The sequence below is a fragment of the Zonotrichia albicollis genome, chromosome 8, assembly GCF_047830755.1.
Source record: "Zonotrichia albicollis isolate bZonAlb1 chromosome 8, bZonAlb1.hap1, whole genome shotgun sequence".
In the NCBI taxonomy this organism is placed as follows: Eukaryota; Metazoa; Chordata; class Aves; order Passeriformes; family Passerellidae; genus Zonotrichia; species Zonotrichia albicollis.
This window is the reverse complement of record NC_133826.1, coordinates 5,911,025-5,938,247: the sequence shown is the minus strand read 5'-3', so window position 1 is coordinate 5,938,247 and position 27,223 is coordinate 5,911,025. Positions and strand designations below refer to the sequence as shown.

The following is a 27,223-nucleotide window of genomic DNA, read 5'->3' as shown; positions in this document are numbered from 1 at the left end:
CGTATGTTGAACATAAAAAGGAGTGGATTGCAGAAAAACAAGAGGATTGCAGAAAATTTTATTAATGAATCAGAACGTTTTATTAGTCTGTATGTAAGAGGACTGATGCTGAACCGCCCCAACACGGTGGTAATTTCGCTGCTTTGGCGTCATGTATCCGATTGACTTTTGGAATGGAATAACAGAAAAACGGGAGGAGCGGCGGGCGGGGCCCCGATAGGAGTGGGCGGGGTCCCGGTCGGAGTGGGCGGGCTATTGGAGGAGTGGGCGGGGCTATTGGAGGAGTGGGCGGGACCCTGGGAGGAGTGGGCGGGGCTCCGAGAGGAGCGGGCGAGGCCGGGGTCGGCGCGAGCCTGACACCATCATGGCGGCGCGGCAGCTGCTGAGGGCGGCTCCGGGGCGGCGCGGCTACAGCGGCGCGGGCGCCGCCGAGTTCCTGCACCGCAGCATCGTGCCCACCATGCACTACCAGAAGAGCCTGCCCAGGTACGGCGGGGCCGCCGCTCCGGGGGGACGCGGGCAGGGCGCGGCGGCGGCGGCGGCCCCGGGTGTCCGCTGTGAGGAGAGGGCAGAGGGAACGTCCGTCCCGGGCGCCGCGGTGCGCGGCTCGCTCGGTGCGCGCTGTCTGCAGCGGAGCCGGTTCGGCTTTCCAGGTGTCAGTGTAGCGGGTTTGCCTTTCCAAGTGTCAGTGTAAGCCTGCTACTGAAACTGTCCCTTGGTGCCCAAACCCCGTGAGTGTAACGGGAGTGTGCTACAGGAAACAAAACTCAGGCTCAGAGGAAGTTGACAAAGATACCGAATAGAAAATTTGTGAGAAAGAGATGTCCAGCACCCAGCTGTGAGGGGATGGGGGGCCGAACCGGGCTGGCAGCCGAACCATTCCTTCTACAGAGCTGCCTCTCCTAGCAGCGGTTCCTGACACTATTTCCTGTGAGGGATTAGCTCCATCACTGCAGTACCTTTGTAAAAAGACAGTCAGCTTGGTTTTCTGCCTTATTTCCCAAGAGCATTATGGTGTGCTGACCCGTGTCCATCTAGTTCCTTGCTTCTCTTACTCCACAAGAAACTTATGAGGCATTTGAATAATGTGCATAAGTATTACCCAAATTTATATATAATATAGTATATACAGTATAGTGTGTGTATACATATCTGTATGTATAGTATATATAATAGTATAAGGAAGGGTATGGAAGAAAGGAGGCAAAGAGAGATGACTGTGTGAGAAACAGGCTTCATTCATACCCTTGCTCATCAAGTGCACATCTCTGTGTTCCACTTCCTGCAGACTGCCAGTTCCCAAGCTAGAAGATACAATTAAGAGATACCTGAATGCCCAGAAACCACTTTTAAATGATGATCAGTTCAGGTATGGACAAACACACATTGCAGTGTCATGTTCTGCTTCAAAACCAAGTGTTAACATAAGAAATGGGACTTGTGACAACATTTTTACTCTTTTCTTGATTGTTGTAGGAAAACTGAAGAACTTGCTCATGCCTTTGAAAAGGGGATTGGAAGAGAGCTGCATGAGCAACTGGTTGCTCAAGACAATCAGAACAAGCATACAAGTTACATCACAGGTTTGTTGGCCTCCTGTGTGTAGGACAAGTCTGTAGGTCGTCATACTTCATAATTGCTCATGATACCATAGGTATTACAGGCTGAAACTTTAAGTAGCCCAGAAACTTGGAATAACCTGCTCTGAACGCCCTCTGTGGCTGTATTTGAGCAATTTCAGAGGCTGGTAGAAAGAAGAATGCTCATTATCTAATGTCATCTATTCTGCCAGAATTCTGGGTAGATAGATACTGGAACAATGGTATTTTTTCATGAGTTTATGGGGTTTAGGTTAAAGAGGAGCTTATCTAGCACTTCCCTTAAGGAAACTGAAACAATCATTTCCAAATAATACCATGTTATTTAGCAAGAAAAGTAAACTTGGAGGGAGGGGAGGGATCACAAAGTATAACTAAGTTTGGGAGGCAGAAGTGATCAGTAGTTGGGACTTAAAAGCCCTTAAAACTACAAAACTATATTCTTTTAAAGAGCCAAAGAAAAGGAGTGACAGAAATAGGAAAATGAGAATAAATAGAAACAAATCAAGAGAGGGAGAGCATGTGTATAGATTTTTCTTATTTTTGATTATTCCTCTTTAGTATTACTTCCACATACAAGTGTCTGCTCATGAAAGTATTGGATAGCAGCAGAGATGGAAATAGTCAACTTCTACTTGAAGTTTCCATGTTGCCCTGTGAATGCACTTCTGTCCTTGCTGTCTGTTCAGACTGCCTGTTAAGGTGTTAGCTGCCACACAGTCTATAGAGAATACCAGATTATTATAGAGAATACCAGATTATTTGACAAAAACTGCTCTTTGGTTTGTTGTATTTTCCTTTCCATTCACTTTGAACAACGTCTTGGGTTTTAAGTGGTGGCTTTATGTTGTTCATTAGTGCTAACCAGTACGATGCCTTTTGTCTATGAATGGTGGAGTGTCTGTATTGTTTTTTGTTCAGTTATTTTTCTTCTTTATGCCTCATAAAAGACCTGTTCCACTTGAAATTGGTTTCTGAAAGAATGTAGAGTTGTTTCCACCCTGGACCTTCAAGTCTGGGGTTAAAAGGCTACGTGTTGATGACAGATGTGGTTTTAAAACTGTAGATGAGTGTTACTTACCTGTGAGAACTTGTAATTAAAGCTGTAATTTAGCCTCTCTGGAACTACCCATTGCCTTCTTACAATCCAGGTAGAAGGTTCAGCCTTCTAACCTCAGCAAGATGCACTCAGTGATAGAGAGTTGCAGAAATTAATAGTGTAAGAGTAGGGGAAGGCATGAACCACTCCAAATGTGAGGCGTGTACCAAAACAGAGCTGGGGAGCTGCACTCTATGTCCTGGCAGTTAGGGTTTATCTTTGAGTCATAAAGAAAACAGGGAGTTGGCCCTTGTTGCTCATGACATGGACACCCTTGACATGGATTATTCCAAACCCTGTATTTTTATGATTAGCCAACACTGTCCTTCTTCATAATGGGGGTTTGGAGAAGCCTTGGGTGAATTATTTCATATGTATGTCTTGCTTAGTGTGTGTGATTCATGATTACTGTTGGACTACATGACCTTCTTGTGTGACTCAGGAAGCTGCTTTTATGTTCTGACCTCCTTCTCAACTCTCAATTTTCAGGTCCCTGGTTTGACATGTACCTAAAAGCACGTGAGCCTCTTCTTTTGAATTTTAATCCATTTATGTCTTTTAAACCTGATCCGAAACCAGAGTACAACGATCAGCTCATACGAGCTACGAACATGACTGTTTCTGCCATACGTTTTATGAAGACCTTCAGGGCTGGTTACCTTGAACCAGAGGTTTTTCACCTCAATCCAGAAAAAAGTGACACTAAGCTCTTTAAAAAAATTATCAGATTTGTGCCTTCTTCAATTTCTTGGTTTGGTGCCTACATGGTTAATGCTTACCCCCTAGATATGTCTCAGTACTTCAGGCTTTTCAATTCTACACGGATTCCTAAGCTCAGCAAAGATGAGCTTTATACAGATGAAAAGGCAAAACACTTATTAGTGTTGAGAAATGGGAATTTTTATGTGTTTGATGTTATTGATAGAGATGGAAACATGGTGAGACCCTCAGAAATACAAGCACACCTGAAATACATCCTTAGTGACAACAGCCCGGCCCCAGCCTTCCCTCTTGGCTACCTCACCAGTGAAAACCGAAATACATGGGCAGCGCTGAGGAAGAATCTACTGGACAATGGCAATGCAGAAGCTCTTCAAAAAGTAGACTCTGCCATGTTTTGTTTAACTTTAGATGATTTTCCCATTAAAGACTTAGTGCACTTGTCCCACACTATGTTGCACGGAGATGGTGCAAACCGCTGGTATGACAAATCCTTTAGTCTTATCATAGCTAAGGATGGCACTGCAGGAATTAATTTTGAGCATTCCTGGGGAGATGGTGTGGCTGTGCTCAGGTTCCAGAATGAGATTTTTAAAGATAGCACCACGACACCAGCCATCAGCCCCCAGTCCCAGCCTGCTTCAGTTGACTCTTCCAGAGCAGTGCAGAAACTTGACTTTAAGCTGAACGATGCCTTAAAAGCAGGGATTACCAAAGCCAAAGAGACATTTGATGCCACTGTAAAATCACTGTCTCTTAACATGATTCAGTTCCAAGAAGGGGGCAAGGAGCTTCTGAAGCAGAAGAAGGTGAGCCCGGATGCTGTGGTTCAGCTGGCCTTCCAGATGGCTTTCCTGCGCCAGTACGACCAGACCGTGGCCACGTACGAGTCCTGCAGCACTGCGGCGTTCAAGCACGGCCGCACGGAAACCATCCGGCCGGCCTCTGTGCACACCAAGAAATGCTCTGAAGCCTTTGTCAAGGGACTCTCCAATCACAGCACTGGGGAGCTGCAGGATCTGATAATGGAGTGCTCCAAGTACCACGGCCGTTTGACAAAGGAGGCTGCTATGGGTAAGTGGGAATGCATCCAACATCCTCCTTTTGCACTAAAGTGTCTGTAAGGTTGCTGTAAGTATTTACAACTCAGTATTTTAATGCTGATGGATGTCTAATGTAAACTTGACAAAAGCAGTAGCAGAAGGCTCATTCTCACTCTTTTCTTGATAGAGAGGAGTGCCTCTGTGCTTCCCACAGCACCTTTCATGTGTTGAGAATTTTTTATACTTTAGTTTTTTCCTTAGAGCAGTTGGACTGTTTGAAGATTCACTTAGTGTATGTTGAACAAGAACTCTGGCTTAAGTCTGAGGAGCTACTGTCTTATCTCTGCAGGGGAATAAGGCTTTAACAATTTCCAAATCAAACTCATCTTTTGGTCATGCTACTCCTGGCATTTTTGTAAATGCTTTCTTTTGAACTGTCCTTCCCAGAAGCATTAAAATTGATAGCAGTAAAACTGACTGTTGGTTATGATCCCATAGAGTCTAAAATTTGCCTTGTTTTGTTGGTGCAAGATGCTCTTTCTCTTTAGATTAGTAAATTTTAGGGAATGCTTTTTCTTAGCCATTAAACAACTTGGCTATGTTCAGGTAAATGGTTAATCAAAGAATGTGATGTATTATTAAAATAGTCTTTAACACTCACTTTTGTGTACTCTCCTGCTCCTGTTGAGCCTTTCAGTAAAACAAGCAGGCCCTGTTCTCCTAGGACGTGGGCATGAAAAGTCTGAAAAATTTTTTCTATAAGTACAAAAATAATCTCCAGTTCTACAGAGCTCTTTTGTGGCTGAGGTGAGTTTGCTTCCCACAGGAGTCAGGCACCTCTCTCACAGCTGTTTTCCCTTGTGCAGGCCAGGGCTTTGACCGGCACCTGTTCAGCCTGCGCTACCTGGCCTCGTCCAAGGGGCTGCCGCTGCCCGAGTTCTATCAGGACCAGGCCTACGCCCGCCTCAACCACAACATCATTTCCACCAGCACCTTGGTGAGCCCGGCTGTGCAGATGGGAGGCTTTGGCCCCGTGGTGGCTGATGGCTTTGGAGTAGGGTATCAGGTACAAGATGACTGGATAGGTTGTAATGTTTCCTCTTACCCGGCTAGGAATGGTAAAGAGTACCTTCAGTGTATACACAAGTCACTAGAAGATATCTTTAATGTTTTGAAGGGCAAGAAAATTCGTAGTTAGACATAAAGACATTGGAACACTTTACAGTTGCAGAACAAAATGCAGATTATGTCTAATTGACATACTAATTTTTTAATGTTCAGCATGGATGAGAGTGCCCAGCCTAACTGGGTTCATCTATCATCGCTGAACTTGAATACTGTTAAATTCAGTAGGAAGTGTCTATCCATTTCAAAGAAATCAGTTACAGACACTGAATGCATTTCAGGAAATACAGACATGAACTACATCAAATTAAGTAACAGTTCCATGTGTTCTTCAAACACATAATCTAAAATAAGCATTTTTATTGAGTTAATGAACTTGGAATACCTGTGTTCCATGAATGTTTGGACAGACTACACTACTGTGATACCGCTCTAGAACTGTTTGGTTTTAAGAAAATACATGCAATAATTTTAAACATGGAAGAGGGGTTCCATTTGCACTCTTGCAGTAAGCTTGCTTACTAACTTATCTCTTTAAACTTGAATTTATATCAGAACTGATTGTGCCTCAACTGCTTGAAGCCTTTTCACTATAACAGCTTTTAGAGACACAAAAAATGAAATGGGAGGCCTTAAGAAACCTGCAGTCACCAACTGGGTTGTTAAACTGACTGGAAAAGATTGTATTTTAATAAAGCTGTCTGTTGGTAACCACAGAGTTCTTTTATTGCCATATCTAAATCACACAGCTTGGACAGACCCTTTATCAATAGCTCACATTTCTTACAAAGGTTGGAAAGAAAACTGCTGCAAGCATTCTGCACTCTGGTATGTAGATCTTGAATTCCTGCCTTTTACCCCCTTGATTTCCACTCTTTTTCTTCTGGGAGGCCAAGTCTTTCTGTGGAGCTGAATTGCACAGTGGTGGTGGCTTCTGTCACCTGTGTAAATGCAGCTCGTGTCCCACTGGCACGGACAACCAAATGTATCAGCAGAGCAGGAAAGTCTGAGCACATTGGTTGGATGTGACAGGTCAGGTTCAGAGGCTCAGAAACGACTTCCCTTTGCTCTTCCTTTGGGTATCTCAGCTTCCAGGTTCTCCCAGGGTCTTTCTCATTTAGCACAGTAAGTGTAAGCAATACCCTGTCCTGGAAGTATGAAATAAAAATGTAATGTAGCAGGAAACAATAATCAGACCAAAAGCCTGAAAAAATCTGCTAAAGATTGGCTGGGCTTTTTTTTTTTTTTCCTTTTTGGGTTTGTTTGGTGGGGTTTTTTTGTTTTGAAACATGAGACCAGCTGGCAGGATTGTGAATGCACTCACCAAGGAGTACAAAGTCTGTCTTCACCTAAAAATCAGGTTTACTTAATGACATACTTGGAAAGATAACTTGCTTTTCAGAGGACTGTAACTGTGTAAATGTCAGCAGCAGTCAGGCTTAGTAAGTGTTCTCAGGAAACCCACCTCAGTCTTTACCAAGAGGGGCAGAAAGCTGCTTAAAGGTGTAGCTGTTCCCTTGAAGAGTTAACACTGCCTTTACTAGTGCTTGCAGCCATTTCCTCACGACAGGAGTGCTGAGTGGGAAGACTTTATTTGCTTATGTTAAACAATCAAATGTTGGTACTTCCTGGTGACCAGCTCCTAAAACCTTTAAGGCTGTAAGTTGTGTAAGCAGTTACTCAATGCATTAGCTAAGCTACAGCCCACCACAACCATGTAACTCCCAAACCCCACAGCCTTAAGGCCATGGCACTGTTCAGTCAATATGTGCTATTTTCAGTTTGTACTGAGGCCATCTCCAAGTGCTCCATGGGAAATATTTTATTAGGGCATGGAAAGTACAACTCAGCGATGTCGGTCAAAGGTTGAACTCAGTCTTGGAGATCGTTTCCAACCGAAACGATTTCCAACCGAATCGTTTCCAACCGATTCTGTCACCTTAGGTTTCCATTTCTGAAGTGCAGCCATGTGAAAAAGTAACTCCAAGGAAGCTGCATATCTGATGTTTACAGCTCCTCCATCAATAACTCTGTCATAATTTGTCACAGGTATGAACTTCAGCATTTTACAAATTTATGGGTAACTTCATAGATTCCAACAGATTCCTTTGTTTTTTCATCATAGTCATTCCAGTCCTGTAGGAAATAAGATTTCACAGTGTTAGTAACAAAAGACAGAATGCACAGACTGGAATTCAAACTGGAACTAAACATTACTCAAACTTTGGGTCTTAGATATGTGTAGGAAGTTAAATTTTAACAGGTCAGAGTAGCAAGCTCAGTAACCTGAAATTAAATGAGCTTCAGTCTCAGTGTTTATATATATATATATATATATATATTTTCTTCTGTAGTCCCCAGCCTGTAGTGGACAAGCAGCAGCCATGGCAGGTGAAAGGATTATCTATCATTTACAATACCCTAGTCAGGTGGGTAAGCAGACAAGCAGATCCCTGCCAAGTAGGATACCAGGGAACAGATGTGACCTTGAGATTCCTGCTCACACCCAAGAAGATTTGCAAGGTGCCATTATCCTGAGCTATGAAGGACAGTGTCTGTATTACTTTTCAACCTCTCTGTGCACAGGACAACGGGCAGGGATCTTCCTAGACAGCCATTTAGTATTCCAGGTTCTTGGTTTCTGGAATTCTTGAGTGACTTAAATCTTTGTCAGCTGCTAAGTTAACAAATCCATACTTCTAAAAGAACACTCTTAGTAATGCTAGTAGTTTATACTTTATTCAGTTTCTCTCTCCTTCTGTGGCCTTCCTGTGGCTACAGGAAGAGTAAAACCAGTTTGGGGTGTGTATTTCAGAGTAGTGATGTGGGGAGGGCATGTTAGGTAAGTAGTGAAACCAAGACAACATACCTTTTCTAACAAGTTGATGTCATTGAAAGGTGTGCCAGATTCTGCGCCCTCAGCAGCAAACCCTGCCTGCAAACACATGGGCAGAAAGTTTTTAAATTACATTGTACTGACAGAATAATAAATATGAACATTGAAACATCTAAAGAAAGTAGCTCAGCAGAAAAATGTATTGTATTTCTTTTAAATTAGGCAGAAAGAATGGGCAAGCTCTGTATCACTCTGCTCCAGTGATCTGGGCAAGCTCTTTCCTAGTTAGGGGTCAGTATAAGGTTGGGACCCTGCTTGTGCATTGGGAAAATTCAATCCAAGGAACCAGAGTAAAATAAGGGAACACTGCTCCTCTATTTTTCCCAGCAAGAAAAGTATTTCCAACTATTCTAGATAAGAAAGCTTAGTTCCTAAGTTTATATAGCAGCATCCAATCACAATTAATAGCTTTGTGTTCAGAGTCCACACAGGCAAAACAGCTTCATAATACATTGCAAGGAAAGTAATTGAAAATGTGGAAAAAAGTGAATAGTTCTGGCTTGAATACTGGAATCCAAGGCACTCCAGAGAAGGAGCAGCTTGTATTGGATTTAGGCACACAAGTGACAAGCAAGCTTTATGTGTAAGGAGGATCAGCTGGCTGAGTGAACAGATTAGCATCCCAAACAAGCATTTCACAGGGGACAGTTCTTCCCTGCCACCACTGCTGCTGTTTTTAAAGAGTGGAGAAAGGACAGCTCTAGGAAGGTGCTCTGGTTTATGTCCCATAGGAACAGCTCTCTCATCTTAGGGTTCACAGGTACCAAGCTGTACAGTAAGATTTACTAATTTTAAAAGTACATTAAAAAAATCCCAGCCACTTCTCTAGCATGCAGGAAGGTTTCTTACACTGTCAGTTCTAACTATAGAATTTTATTAACAAGTGGCTGAAAATCAAAGGTAGCTTCTTCCTGGTTTTCTGCAAGGGACCTAAATTAAGGTTTATATCAAAGAAACAAAGGACATGTTCTCCTCTCTAACACTCAAATGTTTTGTGGTGGTAGTTGGGTTTGTTGGGTTTTTTGATAACTACTATAATTTAAACAAGACATACAAGCATTAAGTCACTTTAAATTGACTCCAGGTGTGGTTGTATTATGTGTACCAAAAGTACAGAGAAAATACAGTGATTTTATGGCCACATGTCATGTTTAGTGCTAATCAAAAGTGAGATCTAGAGTTGTGCAGAAGCCAGGCTGGCTTGGATCATGCCAACATAAAGCAGTTGACAAAATTGTTTGGAACTGCAGAAGTCACTTGAGCAACAGGAAACTCTCATTTACTGATTTAGGCATCCAGAAATTCACTGAAATACCTCTTCAGGGATTCAAGTGCACCAAACTCAGAATATGAAATTAAAACTTTTGTTACAGCTGTGAAGTCTTTATTCTGTAAATAAAATTGACAGCTAGGATGCAGAGCTATAAACATCTCCTACAATTTGTAGTCTTCATCTAGATTTTTTTTTCAAGTACAAATTCCTAAGCCTGGTTGCAAAGCTTTCAAGCAGGAATAAACTAAAAACCATTGTGGAATGAAGGAATAACCATTCCTCAAAAAGATGGACTTCACTTAAATAAAGACTTCCCCCAGCACACTGCAGCAGGGTTTCTATTTATATCAAATTCTTTGTAGGATCAGCTTTTTTGGGCTGTTTCTTAGCACAGCATCCCAGTCTGAGAGAAGGATAAGACAGATTTATATTTGTCAGTCTATTTACACCTAATCGGACTGGAATAATGGGTTAAAAATAGCAGGGAGTTAAGTGGCATAGAGCATGACCATGCACAAGAGATGAGTCATTGCAGACTGGCCCTGAAGAATCCTTTAACTCTGAGCCTTGAGGTGTGCTCTGCACAGCCTGGAACTGCCTGTGATCTTCAAGCTTTGTCTGCTCAAGCTGCAAATGGAAAAATGCCAGTGTTCATCTCCTGTGGCTCTGGTGATGCCAACCCCAGAGAAAATCTGTTTGTATTTTAGACAACACACACTGAGGTGTGTTCATAACCTGAGCTTGAGGAGCTCTGTAACACAACAAGGGCCAAGTGGTGCTCTGTGTAATGCTGCACTTTGCCTTTGGGAATGACTCTTTTGCAATGAGCTGAGCAGTGAAGACCTCTCAGATGAATTCAGATTAACACTGAGTCACCTGTGAGACAGTTTGAGTACGACTCCAAGCTGTGCTTAGCTTTAGATTTTACTGGCACAGAGAATGCCAGTTGTTTGTGTTAGCTCTTGGCAAGTTTTTGGTTTGTTTTTTTTCTTGAGTCAAATGAAAAACTCAAAACAAGGAACTGTGGAAGGATGAGAATATGGAAAGGTCCAAGATGTTCCAGAACCATTTCAAACAGTGTGTACTTTACCACTCTAGAAGAAATGCTTTTAAAGACAGAAACAAATCACAAAGAAGAACTCACCTGTGGTTGAAAGTCAACTGGTTCCAGACCTCGGCATTCAAACTCCACAATGGTTTTGAATTTCTCACTGTCTTCAGCCTGTGATTGAGTCAGAAAACCATCAGTTTCCATCTAATAGAGACAGTGACAAGCATTAGTCTAGGAATGGATTGCTTTAAAGGCAGCATTGTCATCTCTGATGCCCCAAGTGACAGCAAAATCCTAGGGCTCGTTTCACAGGTGGTCCCTAACTAGAATTTCCTTATCTGCCATGAGGAAGTCTTCAAAAGGAAGCCTAGAAGGGCATTATATAATCACCTCTGATTTGGGTGATATAGTTCTGTGCTGGCTTTTGAAATACATCAGATTATTCTACCCTTGAGACTGCACAAGAGTCTACAAGACAATTTCTGTCCAAGGACAAGACCAGCTTTTTGTGCTCTTGAAAAAGGGTGATAAAGCAAAACTCAAAATACTGTTAATGCTTGTTTATCTTTCACATAGAAGAGGAAACAAACTTACATTGTAAGGCTTGATTGTCTGACTTAAAATATCTAAAAAAAAAAAAGTATACAAGTGAGTGGCACTATGTCTTCAGTTTCATTCAGCACAAACCAAGCACCAGGATCTTCTTTCAAAGCAATTTCCTTCTATAAAGCAAAAGAAACATGAGAAATGCAAGGTTTTCCTGCAGCTGGTCTTCAAAAGGCAGAATTCAATTTTTCTCCCTTCTCCTGAGAAGTTTACACTGCACCATTTTTCCATTCCAATGCCACAAAGATTTGCATGCTTTTGTAAAATAACAATACAGATGAGTTTTGTTCATGCAGAAGGCTGAACTCACCAGGAGGCCTTGCTGTCTCCCTGAACGAGATGTCCAGAAAGTGCCTGCTGGGAACTCAAGCACCAGTGCACAAGGGCAGAAATCCCCGGTGCAAGCTCTTTACAAACAGTGTCAAGCAAAAATGGGGACTGAAAGAGAAACTGTGAAATGGATGCTGCCCGGTCAGTGTCCCTGCACGTACCGATGGAGTTCTCCCTGGAGCACAGCTTGCACTTCTGCACCATGGTGGCGCTTCCTCGGCCGCCCTTCAGGGGAGCACTGTCCTAAAATCCATGACAAGAGACAATTTTTATCCACTTCAGCTGAGCCACTGCAAAGGTAAGGTAGTTTTTACAACAACCCTTTTAGCTTTTTAAAAATACTGCAACAAGGCAGCGTTTTTCTTAACTACAGAGATTAATAATTCAACAATTTGAGATTATCAAAATATAATTCTATTCCAGACTTTAAATAGGGAATAATAGATATTTGTGTCTTATCCGTACAGGCATGCTCTACTAATTCTTCAAAGTACAGTCTTACCATTCAGCTATATGCAACGAAAAGGGACGATTATTGCTAAGAACAGACAAGTATCCCTGACAAATTTTATCCTGCCTTTTCAGCTTCCAAATTAGCTGATTTAGCATGCTTAAATCATATTGATTTACCTAACCTTCTCCAAATGGATTCCATCAGCATCAGAGAAACAGGCTACAGAGAAATATGTATTCACAGAATAGAATACAGAATAGAGTATATTTATAGATATTTTACATCTGTTTTTAAAACAGATCTAATACTTTGTTAGCAACGGTCACCATTCAAATGGCACGTGTCAATTAACAGTCTCCAAATATTAATTTTAATACGGAACATGACAATTTTCTATATGCACATAGCTATTAAAAACGATCTCAGCTGGAGGGTAAGCTGTCACATCCTTGATGCGGATACGTGTGTAAGAGGCAGGTTTGTGTTTGCATTTTTGCTCGGAGGTAGGTTACGGGGGGGCGCACGCACCATCAGCCGCAGGTACTGCCACTTTTCGGAGACTTCACCGCAGTTCCCACATTTCAGCTGGAGAACACAAATCGGAAGTTTGAAAGCTGTCAATAATCAGGGATACGCTCCCGACCCCGGCCCCGCACCTTGAGGTACCATCGGAAGTCCTCGCCCTCGGCCCGCAGCCGGGTGATGTTCTCCAGCGTGGCGCGGAGCTGCAGCCCGATCCTCTGCAAGGCAAGCGGCGGAGCGGCGTCAGCCCCGGCCGGCCCGGCTCCCCCTACCGCCAGGGCCCGCGGGGCTCCGGCCAAGGCTCCCCCTGTCCCCACGGCCCCGGCCAAGGCTCTCACCTACCCCCATGGCCGCACGGATTCCCTGCTATTCCCTGCTCCCGCAGCCGTGCCCTCAGCCAAGATGGCGCCTCCACGCTCCCTGCTGGGCTGGGCCGGCGCGAAGCCGCCTCTGCCCTCAGCCAAGATGGCGGCCGCCACCGGGCCGCGCGCGGGGAGTGGGAGGTGCCTGTGGGGAGGGGAGGAAAAGCGGGAGAGACAGTTTTCAACATTACACATCAATGAATCCCTTTTTTTTTGTTTTGTTTTGGTTTTTTTTTTTTTTGTTTTGCAGCGTCTTCTTACAGACCAGACATGTTAAGAGAAAGCAAAAGCGCGGTTTGGCCGCACTGCCATGGCGTCTGCCCTCAGGGCCTGTGGGGGACCCCTCAAAGTCTTTTAACGAATGCTGCACAACAGATGAGCTAGCCTAGAACTAAACTAAATACATTCTAGGTTGCTTTTCTGCTTCTCTGAAGCTAAACGGGGCAGTCAGTGAAGTTCGTGGATGGCTCCTCAGTCCCCTGTTTGTCTCTGCCCTGGAAGCAAGCGGGTAACCCCGGGCTGGGCTGAAGGTGATGTGTGTCTGCTATAACCATTTGCCTGTGCAGTCCGATGTTGTTCTTGGCTGGCCAACAAAATACCCAGCTCAGGATGGTAAGAAAAGTTGGCCTTGACAACTGGCAAAAGTTTTGTTTCACAGAGCCAGGCTTCATTCATTTTTCCACTGCTGTGTAGAGAAGTGCAGTTTGTGGGTGGTACAAGTGAAGTGACACACTCTGAATGCACCGTTATAAAAGAAGTATTAGAAGTCAGTCTCTCACCACAGCTTAAAAATTAAAAACACAAATCTTACCCATTTATTGAGTCACTGACAGTTTGTAACAACAACAAAATAACAATCAAAAAAATAATCTAAAGTACAAAAAAATTTCAGAAATAATGATGAACTGGAACAGGATTTTCTTTTCCCATCCTTACTGCTGACATTGCAATACAAACTTCAGTTTGTGTGACTTAAATTGGCTTAATCTTGAAGTGGAGTCCAATAAGACTGAAGACAAGACATTTAAGGTCCTGGACCAGGTAGTAGAATACTCTCAAGCCTTCTGGATCTCTGCAGTTCACAAAAGAAGGAAGAAAGAGTGAAAAAAAAGATTAAAAAAAATTTAAACTGATGCTCTTAAAGAACAGGTTAGAGAACTAATGTATTAAAAAAACCTAAAGCCTATAGGGGGACTTTTTGGATGTCATCTTAAATTTGTTTAATTCTACACACATTGATTAAATATTCTGTACTCCAACTGTGAACACTTAAAGTTTTTACAAAATATACATTTTTATCATGAAAACAAGTATCAACAGCACTTAGGATTTTACACTACTCTTCCCCAAAACTGTCAGTCTTTTCAGCTTAGGTGAAACACAGATATCTTGATTCTCCCTAAGAAATTGGCACAATGGCAGCTCAGACTCTGTATGTCTGCAGCAGGGTTCTCCTACAGCAGGGTCTCCTCTTTGAGTTTGAGAACACAGCCTGTAACACCACAGCTTAAAGGCATTCGGTACATAGTGCTGCAAGACAGAGCACTGGTGCCCCCAGGAGCTGATTCACACTTTGAAACGATATAAAACACATGTACCAAATAATCAGGAAGTTCTAATACAGATTTATAAATAGAAACAAGGGCAGCATAAAAAAAAAGCAGAGTACGTACTTGGACTGATTTACATCAATGAGGGAGCCGATTTTTGACGTGGTAAAGGAGATGTGTTCATCACCAATTACTATCTCAAGTTCCTGAAAAATAAAAGGTTATAGGAACTTACTGCTTCATGGTACCAGTTACAGAAATACTTCCGTACTGTGATGATTTTTATTACAAATTTTTATTACAAAGATATCAAATGCAGCAGGTCTGTGGATCATATTAGTTCCACAACTACACTGCCATTGAGGTACCACTCAGGTTTTGTTTCCCTTTCAGCTAGAAAAAATACTGGCTTGAAGAAAAAGTTTAGTTATGCTTCCAAGGAGCTAACATATGAAAATTAAAGAGCAATTAGAAGAGACACTATGCACCGTACCTGTCTGCCCACTCTGTCAGGAGGAGGCCACAGAGCATCATCTTCTTTTGTGATTTCACTGTCGTCGATTATTCTCTTCAGCTCTTCCATCACACTTTTGTGCACATAAGCCTGGATACAACATTCCGGCAGAGAAATGAATACAGCCCTGCCCACAGCGCCCCGGCAACGCCATCCAACCCTAACCCTGCCCACAGTGCCTTTCGCTGGCACAACCGCCTCAGCCGCGCTGCCCTCACCTCCTTTCGGATCATCACATCGTTCTTGTAGTTGCTGTTGTTGGCGTAGCGCAGCTTTCCTGCGGGGAGAGGCTGAGCATTAACCCTCGCACTAACCCATGCCGGGGACCCGCGGCCCCGCAGCCCACCCTCAGAGAGCGCGGCCCGCCTCCCCCGGCCCCCGGCCCCGCTCTCACCGTCGGGCCGGAACTCGAACTCGAGGAACTCGTGTCCGAATTTCCCCTTGTGCCCCACATAGTAGCGGAGGTAGAAATCACTCGCCATGGCCTCTCTTCAGAGGATCTGCGTCATCAAAGGGAAGCGGAGCGGCGCCAACGCTCTGACAGTCGGCACCCTTCCCACAGCGGCCGCGGCCGCCCCCTGGCGGGCCGGGGGTGAGGCGGCTCCGTGAGGGGGAGCGCGGGCCCGTTCCCTCAGCGGGGCTTCACCGGCACGGAGCCGGCACCGAGCGAGACACAGCACAGTCCAGCCGGGACACGGCTCAATCCGGCCGTGACACGGCCTAAAGCCACTGGGGAGATCCCACAGCGACACGAGACGGTGTCAGGTGAGGCGTCGCCGCACCTCTGCTGATCCCAGGGCAGTCCCAGCGCTCGGTGGCCCCGTGAGGGGAGCAGTTATTCACTTGTTACTCATAAGATAGCGTTCTAGTGATACTTAGTCATACCATTGAAGGAGATGATGTGTAAGTGGCCATTTGTGTGTGATGAGCACTGATGGTTGCATTCAGTGCTGTTACAAGAACTTGAGTCACACTTGGTTATGTGCACTCCTTCCAAGTTAGAAGGGGCCCAACCGAAACCATCCAATTTATATTTTGATTAAGCGGCTAAACAAGGAACCGAACTCTCGAGCTTAGCGTTATTGGCCCCATTTGCTACCCACTGAGCTATTCATAGAGGAGGTGATAGAGGTTCACCATTTGTGCTGATCCCAGAGCTGGTGATGAGTTAATCCCAGAGGCATTTCCTGTTGTCTTTTCTGCACAGAAGAAACAAACACTGTGCATTTATGATTTTAAGGACAATGAACTACAAGGGGCCAAGTTTCTGTCTGCTGAAGCAGTTTGGTGCCTCAGCGGGGCTGGTGTGCTGAGATCCCTCACCACAGGTGGCCTGAGGTTTGAGAGTAAAGGCACTGGGGGTAAATCCTGCCCTTTTCTGCTTTGGGAGCTGCTGAAAGGAGATAGCCAGAGACACATCCTTTTGTAAAATACTCCCTTCTGCAAGGAAAATTCAGAAACACGGTATCTCTTGTGCTCATCACTAGATGGGATGTTTTTTATTGAGGACACAGAATGGGGGAGGGTGGTTTGCACTGTGGTGGTGTTGGAAGTGGGTTTGCACTGATGAGCATGATTTCATTTAGATGGTGCTGCCTCACATCCCTTTGCAGGGCTAATGGAGTTCTCTCTGCTTTCCTTAGAGTTATAGCAGCTTTAAATCAGGCAATATTTACTCTTATTCATTGTTTTCACAGCTTTATGCTTGAATACTCTCAGTTGCGTTCTTCATTCTTTAGGAATGTCTATTCTATAAAATGTCTAAAAGTTGTCTCTTCAGTAGAAGAGTCCTACTGATACAGAAATAGCCAACATGTTGCTTTATAACATCTGCAGGTACTGCAAAGAAATTAAAACATAACCTTTAAAAATGTAACATTTGTATTTATACCAGACTGAAGGATTTTTGACAGAATTATTACCCTTATTTTGTGAACTTGGTTGTCCAATCTAAAGGTAATACCATGTACTGTCTGGTTTGTCCCCAAGTTCAGAAGTTTGGTTTTGTTTGGTTTGGAGATTTTTTGTGAGAGAATTACTCCACTGTTATTGTCTAAATTGTTTATAAGCCTTTTCAGGAATATCAGTGCTTAATGTAAATTTATTTAAATTACTGTGTTGGAAGGAAGAGCAAACTGGCATAGGAGTTATCCCAAGAACCTGCATTTTAATTCCTTCTGGAGGTGTCAACTGTCTTTGAATTCTCTCTATTAATTCTATCATTTTATGATAAGTGCATACTATATGTAGGTGAGATAAAAATGGTTTTTTGCTGTGTGTATATTATGTTTTTTGTCTGAGTGAAATAACTATCATGTTTGATGGCCATACAATGGGTAAAGAATTGCTGCCAGTGTTGTTTGGGTTATCTTGACACATTCACAATCCCAAACATGCTCTGCTTGAATGCTTTGGCTTAAGTGTGTGTTTGTGAAAGGCAAAATGTGTGTGCTGTAGTTCTTCTCATTCTGCTTAAAAGAATGTGTAAACAGTGGTTGTTCTGCCTCTGAAGAAAATATCTCTATAAACACACATTTTTAGCATTGCTTTCCATATGATAGAAGGACTGTAATGTAACAATGTGCATATGGAATCTTAATACTGGTTTATAATGGGTTTGGGTTAGGGGGTATTTTTTGTTTGGTTTCGAAGAAGAGCAAAATTTACATGATTTTCTCCTCTGACCAATGGGAGTGGGTATCTGTGGGACTTGGAAAAATGGGAGGAATCAGATAAACATGCTCTGAAAATTTCTATTTATTTGGTGTTTTTTCTCATGTCAATAAAAGAGCAGATGGCTTGAATGAATCAATCTACTTTGGATCCATAATTTAACTTGGTTTTAAGATTGCAAGGTTTGTGATTGTTTCTTGAAATAGTTGTATTTCTGCTATTTTATTCTCTTCACTAGAAATGTTGAACACTTTGGAGAACTGGGTGACAGAATTTTTTCACAGATTGCAAATAAATCAGGTTGTTTTCTGATACTTTCCATGTGTGTAACTTGTGAAACCATGTTCCAAACACAGAGAATTTTATGCAATTCTTTTTCCTTGTGTCTGCAGAGGCTTTAATTCTTACTGATTCCCCTATCAAAGAAATTACTTTGGCTGAGGAAAGTTATGGCAATATAATCTCTGAAAGTTAAAGGATCCCTAAAATATGTGTTCCATAGCATTTAACGTGCTCCATGGTGTGGAGCTTGACTTTGCACATAGATCCTTGTTATGCCTGTGTTATTCCTTACTTGCTGTGAAGAGAATTTTGTCCTGGTTTTGAAGGATGTGAATTCCTGTGCCTCTGCATTGTGTGAGAGATAATGAGGATGAAAATCCAGCTGAGTCAGCAGGGTGGTGTTGTGCCTGCTGACACAAACTGGGGGTGCTGTGTTAACCCTGCTTTGCACTGTAATGCACGATTTACCAGAGTTTGCACTTTGAAATTGCAATGTGGAGAAGTTTCACAGACTCAGTTACAGATACACCTCTGTGAGAAGGAGCATTTGTTGTTTTGGTGCCAAGTAAAACAACGTTATTGCTGTGAGGGGAGGCTGTGCTGCTGTGGCTGCTCATTGACTGCAGGGCTCTGCTCACAAGGCAGCTCTCACTGGGCACACTTAGCAAACAGAAATGGGCTCTATTGACTTCTGTGTTAGAGGAGCCAAATCCTCAGCCTAGCATGGACTCCTGGGTGTAAATGAGGGTCTGAAAAGGAGAAAGACTTGTGGGAATTAATTGAAAGCAGGACTGGAAGGGTCTGTCAGTGTTGGTGTGTTCACCCCCTGCCCTCAGACAGGATCAGCTCTCCCATGGCAATATTTGTGTGAGTTTTAAGGAAAGTAAAGTTTGAGTTGAGTTGAGTTTTAAGTTTGAGTTTTTTTGGGTTTGATTGATTTGGATTTTCTGCTTTCACTACAGATCGTTTTTGTGTCAAATGCAAGTTTATAATGTGATTGACTTTCTCATTTAAAAAGTCAGCCCCATCTGAGCCAGCTGGGTTTGGCAGGGCTGGAAGTTGGGAGTGTGAGAGCTGAGAGGGTATCTGGGCTCCAGTTCTGGTGAATCCAGCTCTTTAGAGTTTATTACCACAAATAACTCAGGAAAGCAAATATGACTTATTTCAATGGTTTCTTTGTTTTTCAGGGTAGGACTGTGTGTTGGACTTACACAAAGTAGGATCTGCTCTTATTTAAAAATAGATGTGTGTTAATTCTCACTTCAAGATTTTACAGAGATAGTTATGAGGGCTGACATAAGAGAGCTTGTCTCCAGTGGAATCTGCACATTTAGACTGAATGAATTGTCCAAAAGCTACATAAGAAAGAGGGATTTGATTATTTGATGTCACTGCATGTTTCAGGCTCTTCGTTTTAACATTAGCCAGGAGCTGTATTCCAGTCATGTATTTGTGTGTAAACTGATTTTATTTAAACAAATCTGCCAAACTCTTTAACCGTTTCCCTGGTGGCAGGGAGTGAGCACAGGTATTTATTCAGCCTTCAGCCCATGACCTTCCTGTCGAGGTGGGTTATGTCTCTATAAATGTGGGAATAAACAAAGGAGTGTTGGACATTTTCCCTCCTTGATTGGAATGAAATCCTGGTTGTGCTGAGGTGCTTGAGATGATGCTTCAGACAAGGGCTACAAAGAAACTTCTCTTTGCTTCCATGTGGCCTTGCTTTACCTTCAATAAACACTGTTCTATGCTTTTTTTTCTTTTATTTGAAATGCTTTACCAAGTTTGCTTGTTTGTTTGTTTTTTTAAATCCAAGCTCTGACAGAACCTTCTGACACAGCAGAATTTCCCAGCTTTACAGAGGTGAGAGACCTGGGGCAGTGCTTTTATAACAGAAACTTTTAGATTTTACCTTTAGGCCTGTGTATGCTACTCTAGGTGGGCCTCATGTTCTCTGCTACACTTTGACAAAAGTTAAATGGAATTTTTTTTATTTCTAACATTTTTACCTGTGTACTTTTTAATTGCTTTTGCATTTTTTTTCAGGCTTGTCATCATCTCTAACACACAAGTTTTTCCAATGTATTTAATTCCAATATTTGAATTTTTTCTTTTCCCTTATTCTATAAAAAAAGAAACTTTTGTAGTAAGTGAGGAAATCCAAGCATCAGGCTTCAGTGGCAAAAAAGGGAAACACCTGAGGCACATCTGCCCTCCCACAGAAGACTTCCAGCCCTGCTTGTCCCCTGCATGCATCAGACTCTCCAATCTTTAGTGATTTGAAAACTTTGTTAAGAAAATAACATTGCTTTCCTTTTACATAAATAATCGTGCCTTTGAGCAGGCTTTGATCTGGTGGGTGCAGGAGTCCCATCCATTTCCTGTGCAATCCTTATTTTTAAAACCTTGTAAATTGTGAGGGATGCCAAGTGAGAAGCAAACCCTCAGCTTTCAGGAGAGCCCTTGCAGACAGACTTGATGCACAGGTGATGTGCTGAATTCATTCAGGGTTGCCATGGCAACCCCCCCTTTTTTTTTCTTTATCCAGGGCAAGATTGTCTTATCAGTAAATGTACCTTCCACAGAACCCCATGGCTTTTGTTCAGGGGTCTCAGAGCTTTAGAAGCAAGAGATGGGCAGGCCCTGAAAACAACATCATCACAGATCCTCACTGCTCACTGATGCTCTTTATTCCTCAGCTCTGAGTGTAGCAGCATTTTGTCTCTCCACCTCTTCTCTGGGGATTTTGGCAGAAATCTGTCCCTTCCATACTGCATGAGGCCAGATCATCTCAGATTCTGGGCTTCCAGCATTGTTATTTTACAGCCAGGAGACACAATTCTCAGTCTTGATGTTCTCCTGTCCTTTTCCCCTGATCTCAGAGAGTTCTTGGTCATCTTTTTCAAGATTCTGTTTTGCTGTGCATAATAAAAAAACCTCAAAAATCCTTCCCTAGGAGCCCTCAGGTTGGTTCTGTTCCATGTTCAAATCACTGGCAGTTTTTTTGTGATTTAAAAGTAAAAAAATAAGGGAATAGAGCCAACCAAGATGAAAAGCATGATACTGGCTGAAATACACTAATCTCCTTCCAGAAGCCAGGGAGTTATTTCTCAAAATAAAGTGATTTATCTCTCTCAAGGAATTATTCCTGATTTTCAGTCAGTCAGGATTACTCTGAGTCCATCCTGTCAAACCACAGGGATGGTGCACAAGCAGTTCCTAATTGACAGCACTTTAACATAGACTGGTGGATGCCAGCTTCAGGAATTAATGTATATACTTTTATATATTTCTACATAGGAAAATGCACCTGCATATGTTTTTTATCTGTGTTAAATAAAAGGCCTTGCCCACAGATGGCTCTTGGGATTAAAAGGATTGGAAATAAGAACACATTTCTATTTTCAATTAATAAACCTGTTTTGCCATTATCCCAGGCAGCAGCATCCATCTGTTGAACATTACTTGGGCATTGCTTCCACAAGAGAAATATTACAGGTAAAATTATGTTTAGACTGTCATTACATTAATTATGTAATTACCATTCATTTACATTATGTTCTTATTTCATGGTTTCTTATTATGTTTCTACATAATGTTTCTTATACATTTCTACATTATGTTTCTTATAATGTTTCTACATTATGTTCTTATTTCATGTTTCTAAAACAGTTTGTGTAGAGAATCCAGTAAATTATCAAGACCTCATCACAGAAAAGGTTGATTTCAGATAATGTATTTTGTGCTTCTGATTCTTTGAGAACAGCATACAAAATTATGTGAGTGTTCTGTCTATAACCTTGGTGTTGATATACTGGATAAAATACTCCATGAACATATATCAGTGTTAATATAGGTGGTCCTGAGCTGATGCTTGTGTGCTGCAGGATGCTGTGGAGACACAGGGCTGGCTGGGATGGATTCCAAACTGCAGCCCAAAAATCCACTCCTGTTCCAGCCCCTGCCTGTGGGGTCTGTGCCCCTCATTGTCACAGATCTCTGATGGTGCCCACACAATCTGCTCCTCTGTTGGGGCAGGGAAGATGTGCTCAGTTTCCTCTCTGTGGTGGCACAAACCTCTGATTTTGGAAAAAAAGAGCTGAAATCACTTAAATCATCCAGTCACTTTGCATCCTGCAGTGGAATAAGAAAGGTCAGGCAATAACTTTTGTTCAAAAAGAAGTCTTCAGGAGATGGATGGGGTTTATTTAATAGTAAAGGTCATGGATTTTGTTCTTTTATTCTCTCATAAATTGATTTTGTAAAGTTGAAGTTGGTTTATCAGCATTTGTGTTCTATTGCTTTGTTATTTCAGTACTGGAGAAAAGGTCATCTTCTTGCTGGTGTCTGGTATTCCATGGTCCATTAAAACTGCATTATTTCTGCTGAAGCTGGATTTCTTTTCTTGCATTTTTTCTCTCTATTTCCCCCACAACTTCACTGTCCCAGGTGAACTCAGCTGCAGCTGGGCAGTTTGTCCTGCAGTCTGTGTATCAAAGGATAGAATCTGTCTTATTTGGGTTATAGAATGGCAATTAATGACTTGGCTGTGCTAGCCTGATAAGCAATTTAGGTTCATATAGGGTTTTTTTTAGGTTTTGTTCACTATTCAAGAGCTTGAAGAGATACCCCCTCAAGTATTTTTTGTAGGGGAGTGAATTGCATTCTGTCCCAAAATGAAGTGTCAGTAGAAGGCAGTGACTGAGTTTTTTGCACAGAGGAAGAAAGAAAAGTGAAAATATTTAAAAATATGTAAGTCTGGTGAGAAATTGCTAAGGAAATTGTATTTTCTGTACAGCCAGCTCATCACTGACTTGTTTGCCTTACTTCATTCTACTCCAGCAGTCTTTGAGATGGCCAGAGAAGAGCTAAAAAAAAAAAAATTACTTCAATGTGCTCATCAAATCAGAGGTGTTAAGCCAAATGAGTGTCAGTGGGGAAAGGCTTAATTTTAGGGTAGTGCTAAAAAGGAAAGTAATCACCTTTGTCTTGCTGTGTTGTCACAGCACTGTAAAGAAGGGGTGGTGGAGTTGCCTTTTTATCAGAAATTACCATGCAGTTCTTTGCTCCTCTTGTTGAATGTGTGAATGCCAGCACAGTAATTACATGTGAACACAATTTTCAAACTGCCAAATATTTTTGCTTTATACTCAATGCTGGTACTAATGATCAGGTGCCAAAGGCTGACATGAATTAATGTCTGAGAAGTTATCCTCTGTGGTTTTTCTTTCTTGTCAGCAGCACCTGTGTGCATGCACTTGGAGGTTAAAATTCCTCCTTAGAGGATTATCAAATCTTCTGAATCAATCTCAGCTGGGGCCATCACCCTCCCACAGTTCCATCCCAGCTGCCCTTTGTTTCTTTCTCATTGCCCTTCCTCTCAGATCATTCCCATTTCATGTTCCTTCCTTATCAGTTCATCTCACCCTCTCTGGAAGCAAACTTCACGCTTTGATCAGCATTTATTTTTTAAAAATGCTGCTGGAGAAGAGGAGATTCTGGAGGGCTGCTGCTGCAGAGGTGAGGTAAGGAGGCAAAACTGGTATTGCATAAAACAGTGTCACCCAGCAAAGTTACTTCTTGATTTGGGAAAGATGGATTCCCTGTAGCCCCAGAAAACAAGAAGTACTCTCTAGAGTCTCAAAAATGCAGTAGTTAATGCTTCATGAATATAATTTCACATCTTGTTGGAGATTCATTGGGTCTGATGACATAAATATTCTGATAGCACTGTGTTGATTTTTCTCAAATGAGGGAATGGTAATCAAAATAATGTATGGCTGTGGACTCCTGATCTGCAGAGCACCTGAAGGTTATTCCTCTTTGGCCTTGTTCCTATGATGAAGGTGGAGTGTGCTCTGAAAGGGAGACATGAAATCAAACTCACCGTGTTCTGGAGCCCTTGTAGCACTAACAGCTACTGACACTGCCAATTATGTTCTCTTCGTTAGGATTTTTGCCTTCAAGTGACTCATTTATGTTAAAGGCTGCTGTGTGCCTGCTCATTAGGAGGTGCTGCTCCAGTCCTTGGGATTAACCTGAACCCTTTGCAGCCTGCCTGGGTAGGTCACACAGATGGCACACAGGTCCCTGAGGGAAGAGAGAGAATTCTGCATCACAATAATATATAAGTACAAATGCTGATTTGTGTTTGTGTTTTGGCCAAGGTGTGAGCAGGTGTTTGAAGTTGTGCTGTTTGTGCTCCCCAGAAAGCTCCACTTTGCTCCCCTGGCCCATCCCTGCCCCGTGCAGTTCTGGGGGGTGGATCTGCCAAACACCCCCTGCTCTGGAAGGTGAGAACTCCCAAGAGGAAGCTGCTTCTGTGTCTCCATAGAAGCCACTGGATTATTGGGTCAGAGATCTGCACACATTGGTGGTACCTGCAGTGCTCTGCTGGGCAGTCACACCTGGAGCCTGGTCAGTGCAGAGCTGCTCTGTGTGGTCACTGCAGGGACAGGGACTTTGTAAGCACAGTGCTGTGCACAAGACTCACTAAATTAATTACAGCTAGTTTGGAGGGTTTGTCCATTGTTCTTTGGGATGACCAGGCTCATCTGCAGGGCCGGGAGCAGTGTGGGAGTGGTAAAACCCTCGCTGCTTTGGAAGGGGTACATTCTGACTACATTTGAGAAGCATTTCAGGTGCACATGGAGGAACTGGGTTTCACTTTCCTGAAAAGCAAGGCAACACAACACCTGGCTTGGCTCAGCAGGGGAGGTGCAGCTCCTGTTCTGCTGGGTTTTCCTGAGCAGTTTGTCCCATATATCCTGTTGCTATGGGAAACCATAACTGTAGCTAATTCCTGGCATGGTGTAGCTGAAAGTCCAGAGTAATGTGTTACAAACAACACATCGTCATCATATGGTCCTGTCACAGCTTCTCAATTAATTTATCTAGGTCTGCAGATGGCTCATGTCTTTGGTTGTGTATAAATCAGGCTTGGGGTGCATCCCTAGCTGTGTAGATTTGTATTCCATAGAGTCTATTCTAGGCCAGTGATCATACTTTGAATATCACATGTTCCCAGTTTAATCATTTTGGTGCCATATTCATGGAATCATAGCATGGTTTGGGTTGGAAAGGACCTTTAAGATCATCCAGTTCCAACCTCCTGCCATGGGCAGGGATGCCTTCCACTGGAGCAGGATATTCCAGCTTGGCCTTGAACACTTCCAGGGATGGAGGAGCTGCAACCTCTCTATGCAGCAAATATTGTAGCTCTGTGAGCTTCTGTAAACTGATGTTATCAGTTATGACTGAAGAAAACGCCAAAATGTTCTGTATTTGGTGGTTGTGCATGTCACTTGTTATGATTAAAGCATCACTGCTTATTGATATCCTGAGCAGAGCCATAGCCAGGGCAAGGGAACAACTGTAACTAATCCTTGGGGATTGTGAGCCAAGCCCTTGGTTTTGTCTCTTAGTGTGCAGGAGAGAAACTAGGTTTCTATGATTAGAGTCTGTATGGATAGTTCTTAAATCACCTTTAAAAAAAGAAAAAAGGAAGACACAAGGAGAGATGTAATTTGGAGAGTTCATGCCTCACCATGGATGGAGCTCAAGTCAACTGAACTCCATGAGGGAAAAAAAGATTTTAATTTGGCTTTTCCTGCAAAGACCTCTATAGCCAGAGATTCTCTTAACCTCACCTGCTCCTCTACAGGCTGCCAGCCACTGATGTGATTGAGAAAGTTTTTATTATTCATGACTTCTATTGCCACTGATGCCTTTAGTATCAAAGAAATATGAAGTCAGTTCATGAGGTAAGGCTTTTGAATGGGACACCCATTTCAGATATTGCTAAAAATAATGCCAATTTCCAATAATTTTGAGTCAGCTTTTCATTGCAGGAAGCGTAGAAGTCAGCTTTAGCCTTTGTAAGAAAATTTCTGTCAATGAAGCTTAGACCTAAATATTACCTTCCAAGTATTGTTTATCTTCTAAGCATCATTTCAAGGTGCTCTCTTTGCTTAGAACTTATTTAGGTCTGTGCCTTATTAGTAAAATGTGTAGATTCAGGGATTTTTCTTGAATGTTTGGTAGTAAGGCTTTCCATAATCTTTTATGTGTAATGGCTTGAATTAAAGTAATGTATGTGCTTTTAGCTGAGCCCCAGTGGGGAAATGTATGCATGAAAATAAATTACTGTAGGGGGAACTAATTAATTCCTTGATTGGCAGAGTCAGCAGATAAAGTCCTGAATAGGGTAATGTGGAATGTCTTTGCTTTTGGCCTCAGTTGTACCTGGCCAAGAACTTCAGGTAAAACCTCTCCTCCTCTACCTGACTTTGTAGCCTTGAGGCAAGGGCTGAAGAACTGAACTGATGTGAAGACAAAATTATCAGTCCAGCCTTCTGCAATCCTGTGTACATCATCCTTGGAGCCCAGCAGGGCCTATCAAACCATCAGGGAGATTTGCTTCTTTCACTGCCATAACTTCAGCTCAGGCACTGCCTTATCACCACTGACAAGATTACACTGATTTCCTTGATAGTGTGGGGGACTTAGCAGGCAGCTGTGGCTAATCCTGTAAGGAAATGTTCTCCCACTGAGGTGCATGGAGAGATTTGAATGCTGCAAATAATTTGCAAAAGGAGTTAGCATTTTTAAAGCATGTTTATTCTTATTCTGCTTGCTGATGCATAGATGCAGATACAGGTTAGGATTACTGCCCTCCTGTAAAAGCCAAGAACTCAGCCTGGACTGGTGCTTGCTGGCTTCTTCTGGAATTTGGGATGAGAAGTGCACATTCAGCACCCTGAGGCACACAGGCCATCTTCTGGGGACACTCTGGGAGTTGATCCGTTGTGAAGCTGATGCTTTGTGTCATGGTCTCTGCTGCTGTGATAGCAAAAGCCACAAGTTCATCATTATCTGTGTAAAATTGTACCCTGAGATTTGGGTCTTGGCTGGGGAGTCCGTGCTCAAAGCCATGCAAGTAAAACCAGGGGGCTCAGTCCATTCCCTGGGGTGTAATGCCAGCTCCTGGCAAACTTGGCCAGGCTCATTTCACCTGGCTGAGAAGAGCCAGTCTGGTCTCTGCAGACAGTGAGCCCTCCCATTTTTCTCTTGTGGGGTTTGCCCTGCCTGGATGCCATTTGCCCAGCAAAGGCCTTCTGGCACTC

At 42.8% G+C, this 27,223-nt stretch overlaps 3 protein-coding genes and 1 long non-coding RNA gene across 8 annotated transcripts; 2 read left to right on the top strand and 2 right to left on the bottom strand.

The window, feature by feature from the left end:
* Nucleotides 1-305: 305 nt before the first annotated feature.
* CPT2 (carnitine palmitoyltransferase 2) lies at nt 306-6,299 on the top strand. Its single transcript, XM_005482274.4, has 5 exons — nt 306-486; nt 1,289-1,369; nt 1,477-1,583; nt 3,187-4,491; nt 5,327-6,299. The coding sequence occupies exons 1-5, from the start codon at nt 365-367 to the stop codon at nt 5,656-5,658; spliced, it is 1,947 nt and encodes a 648-aa protein (XP_005482331.2). The 5' UTR covers nt 306-364; the 3' UTR covers nt 5,659-6,299.
* Nucleotides 6,300-7,582: 1,283 nt separating this feature from the next.
* Nucleotides 7,583-13,282, bottom strand: CZIB (CXXC motif containing zinc binding protein). Of its 5 annotated transcripts, none has more exons than XM_074545776.1 (8): nt 13,060-13,282; nt 12,862-12,935; nt 12,724-12,780; nt 11,903-11,984; nt 11,400-11,431; nt 10,899-10,976; nt 8,455-8,520; nt 7,583-7,721 (listed from the first exon to the last, which is right to left on the bottom strand). In XM_074545776.1, exons 1-8 carry the CDS (start codon nt 13,265-13,267, stop codon nt 7,644-7,646), a joined length of 675 nt encoding a protein of 224 aa, XP_074401877.1. In that variant the 5' UTR covers nt 13,268-13,282; the 3' UTR covers nt 7,583-7,643. The 5 variants fall into 5 exon arrangements, with proteins under 5 accessions (XP_074401877.1, XP_074401878.1, XP_074401879.1 ...); XM_074545777.1 differs by having other exon boundaries at nt 12,852-12,935; nt 13,060-13,202; XM_074545778.1 differs by having other exon boundaries at nt 13,056-13,197.
* Nucleotides 11,921-22,592, top strand: LOC141729829 (uncharacterized). The gene is made up of 4 exons (XR_012581267.1): nt 11,921-12,039; nt 13,330-15,908; nt 19,915-19,961; nt 21,536-22,592. It is a non-coding gene; the product is annotated as an uncharacterized LOC141729829 (long non-coding RNA).
* MAGOH (mago homolog, exon junction complex subunit) lies at nt 13,865-15,677 on the bottom strand. The gene is made up of 5 exons (XM_074545782.1): nt 15,538-15,677; nt 15,362-15,420; nt 15,123-15,233; nt 14,753-14,835; nt 13,865-14,151 (listed from the first exon to the last, which is right to left on the bottom strand). Exons 1-5 carry the CDS (start codon nt 15,623-15,625, stop codon nt 14,052-14,054), a joined length of 441 nt encoding a protein of 146 aa, XP_074401883.1. The 5' UTR covers nt 15,626-15,677; the 3' UTR covers nt 13,865-14,051.
* Nucleotides 22,593-27,223: the final 4,631 nt, after the last annotated feature.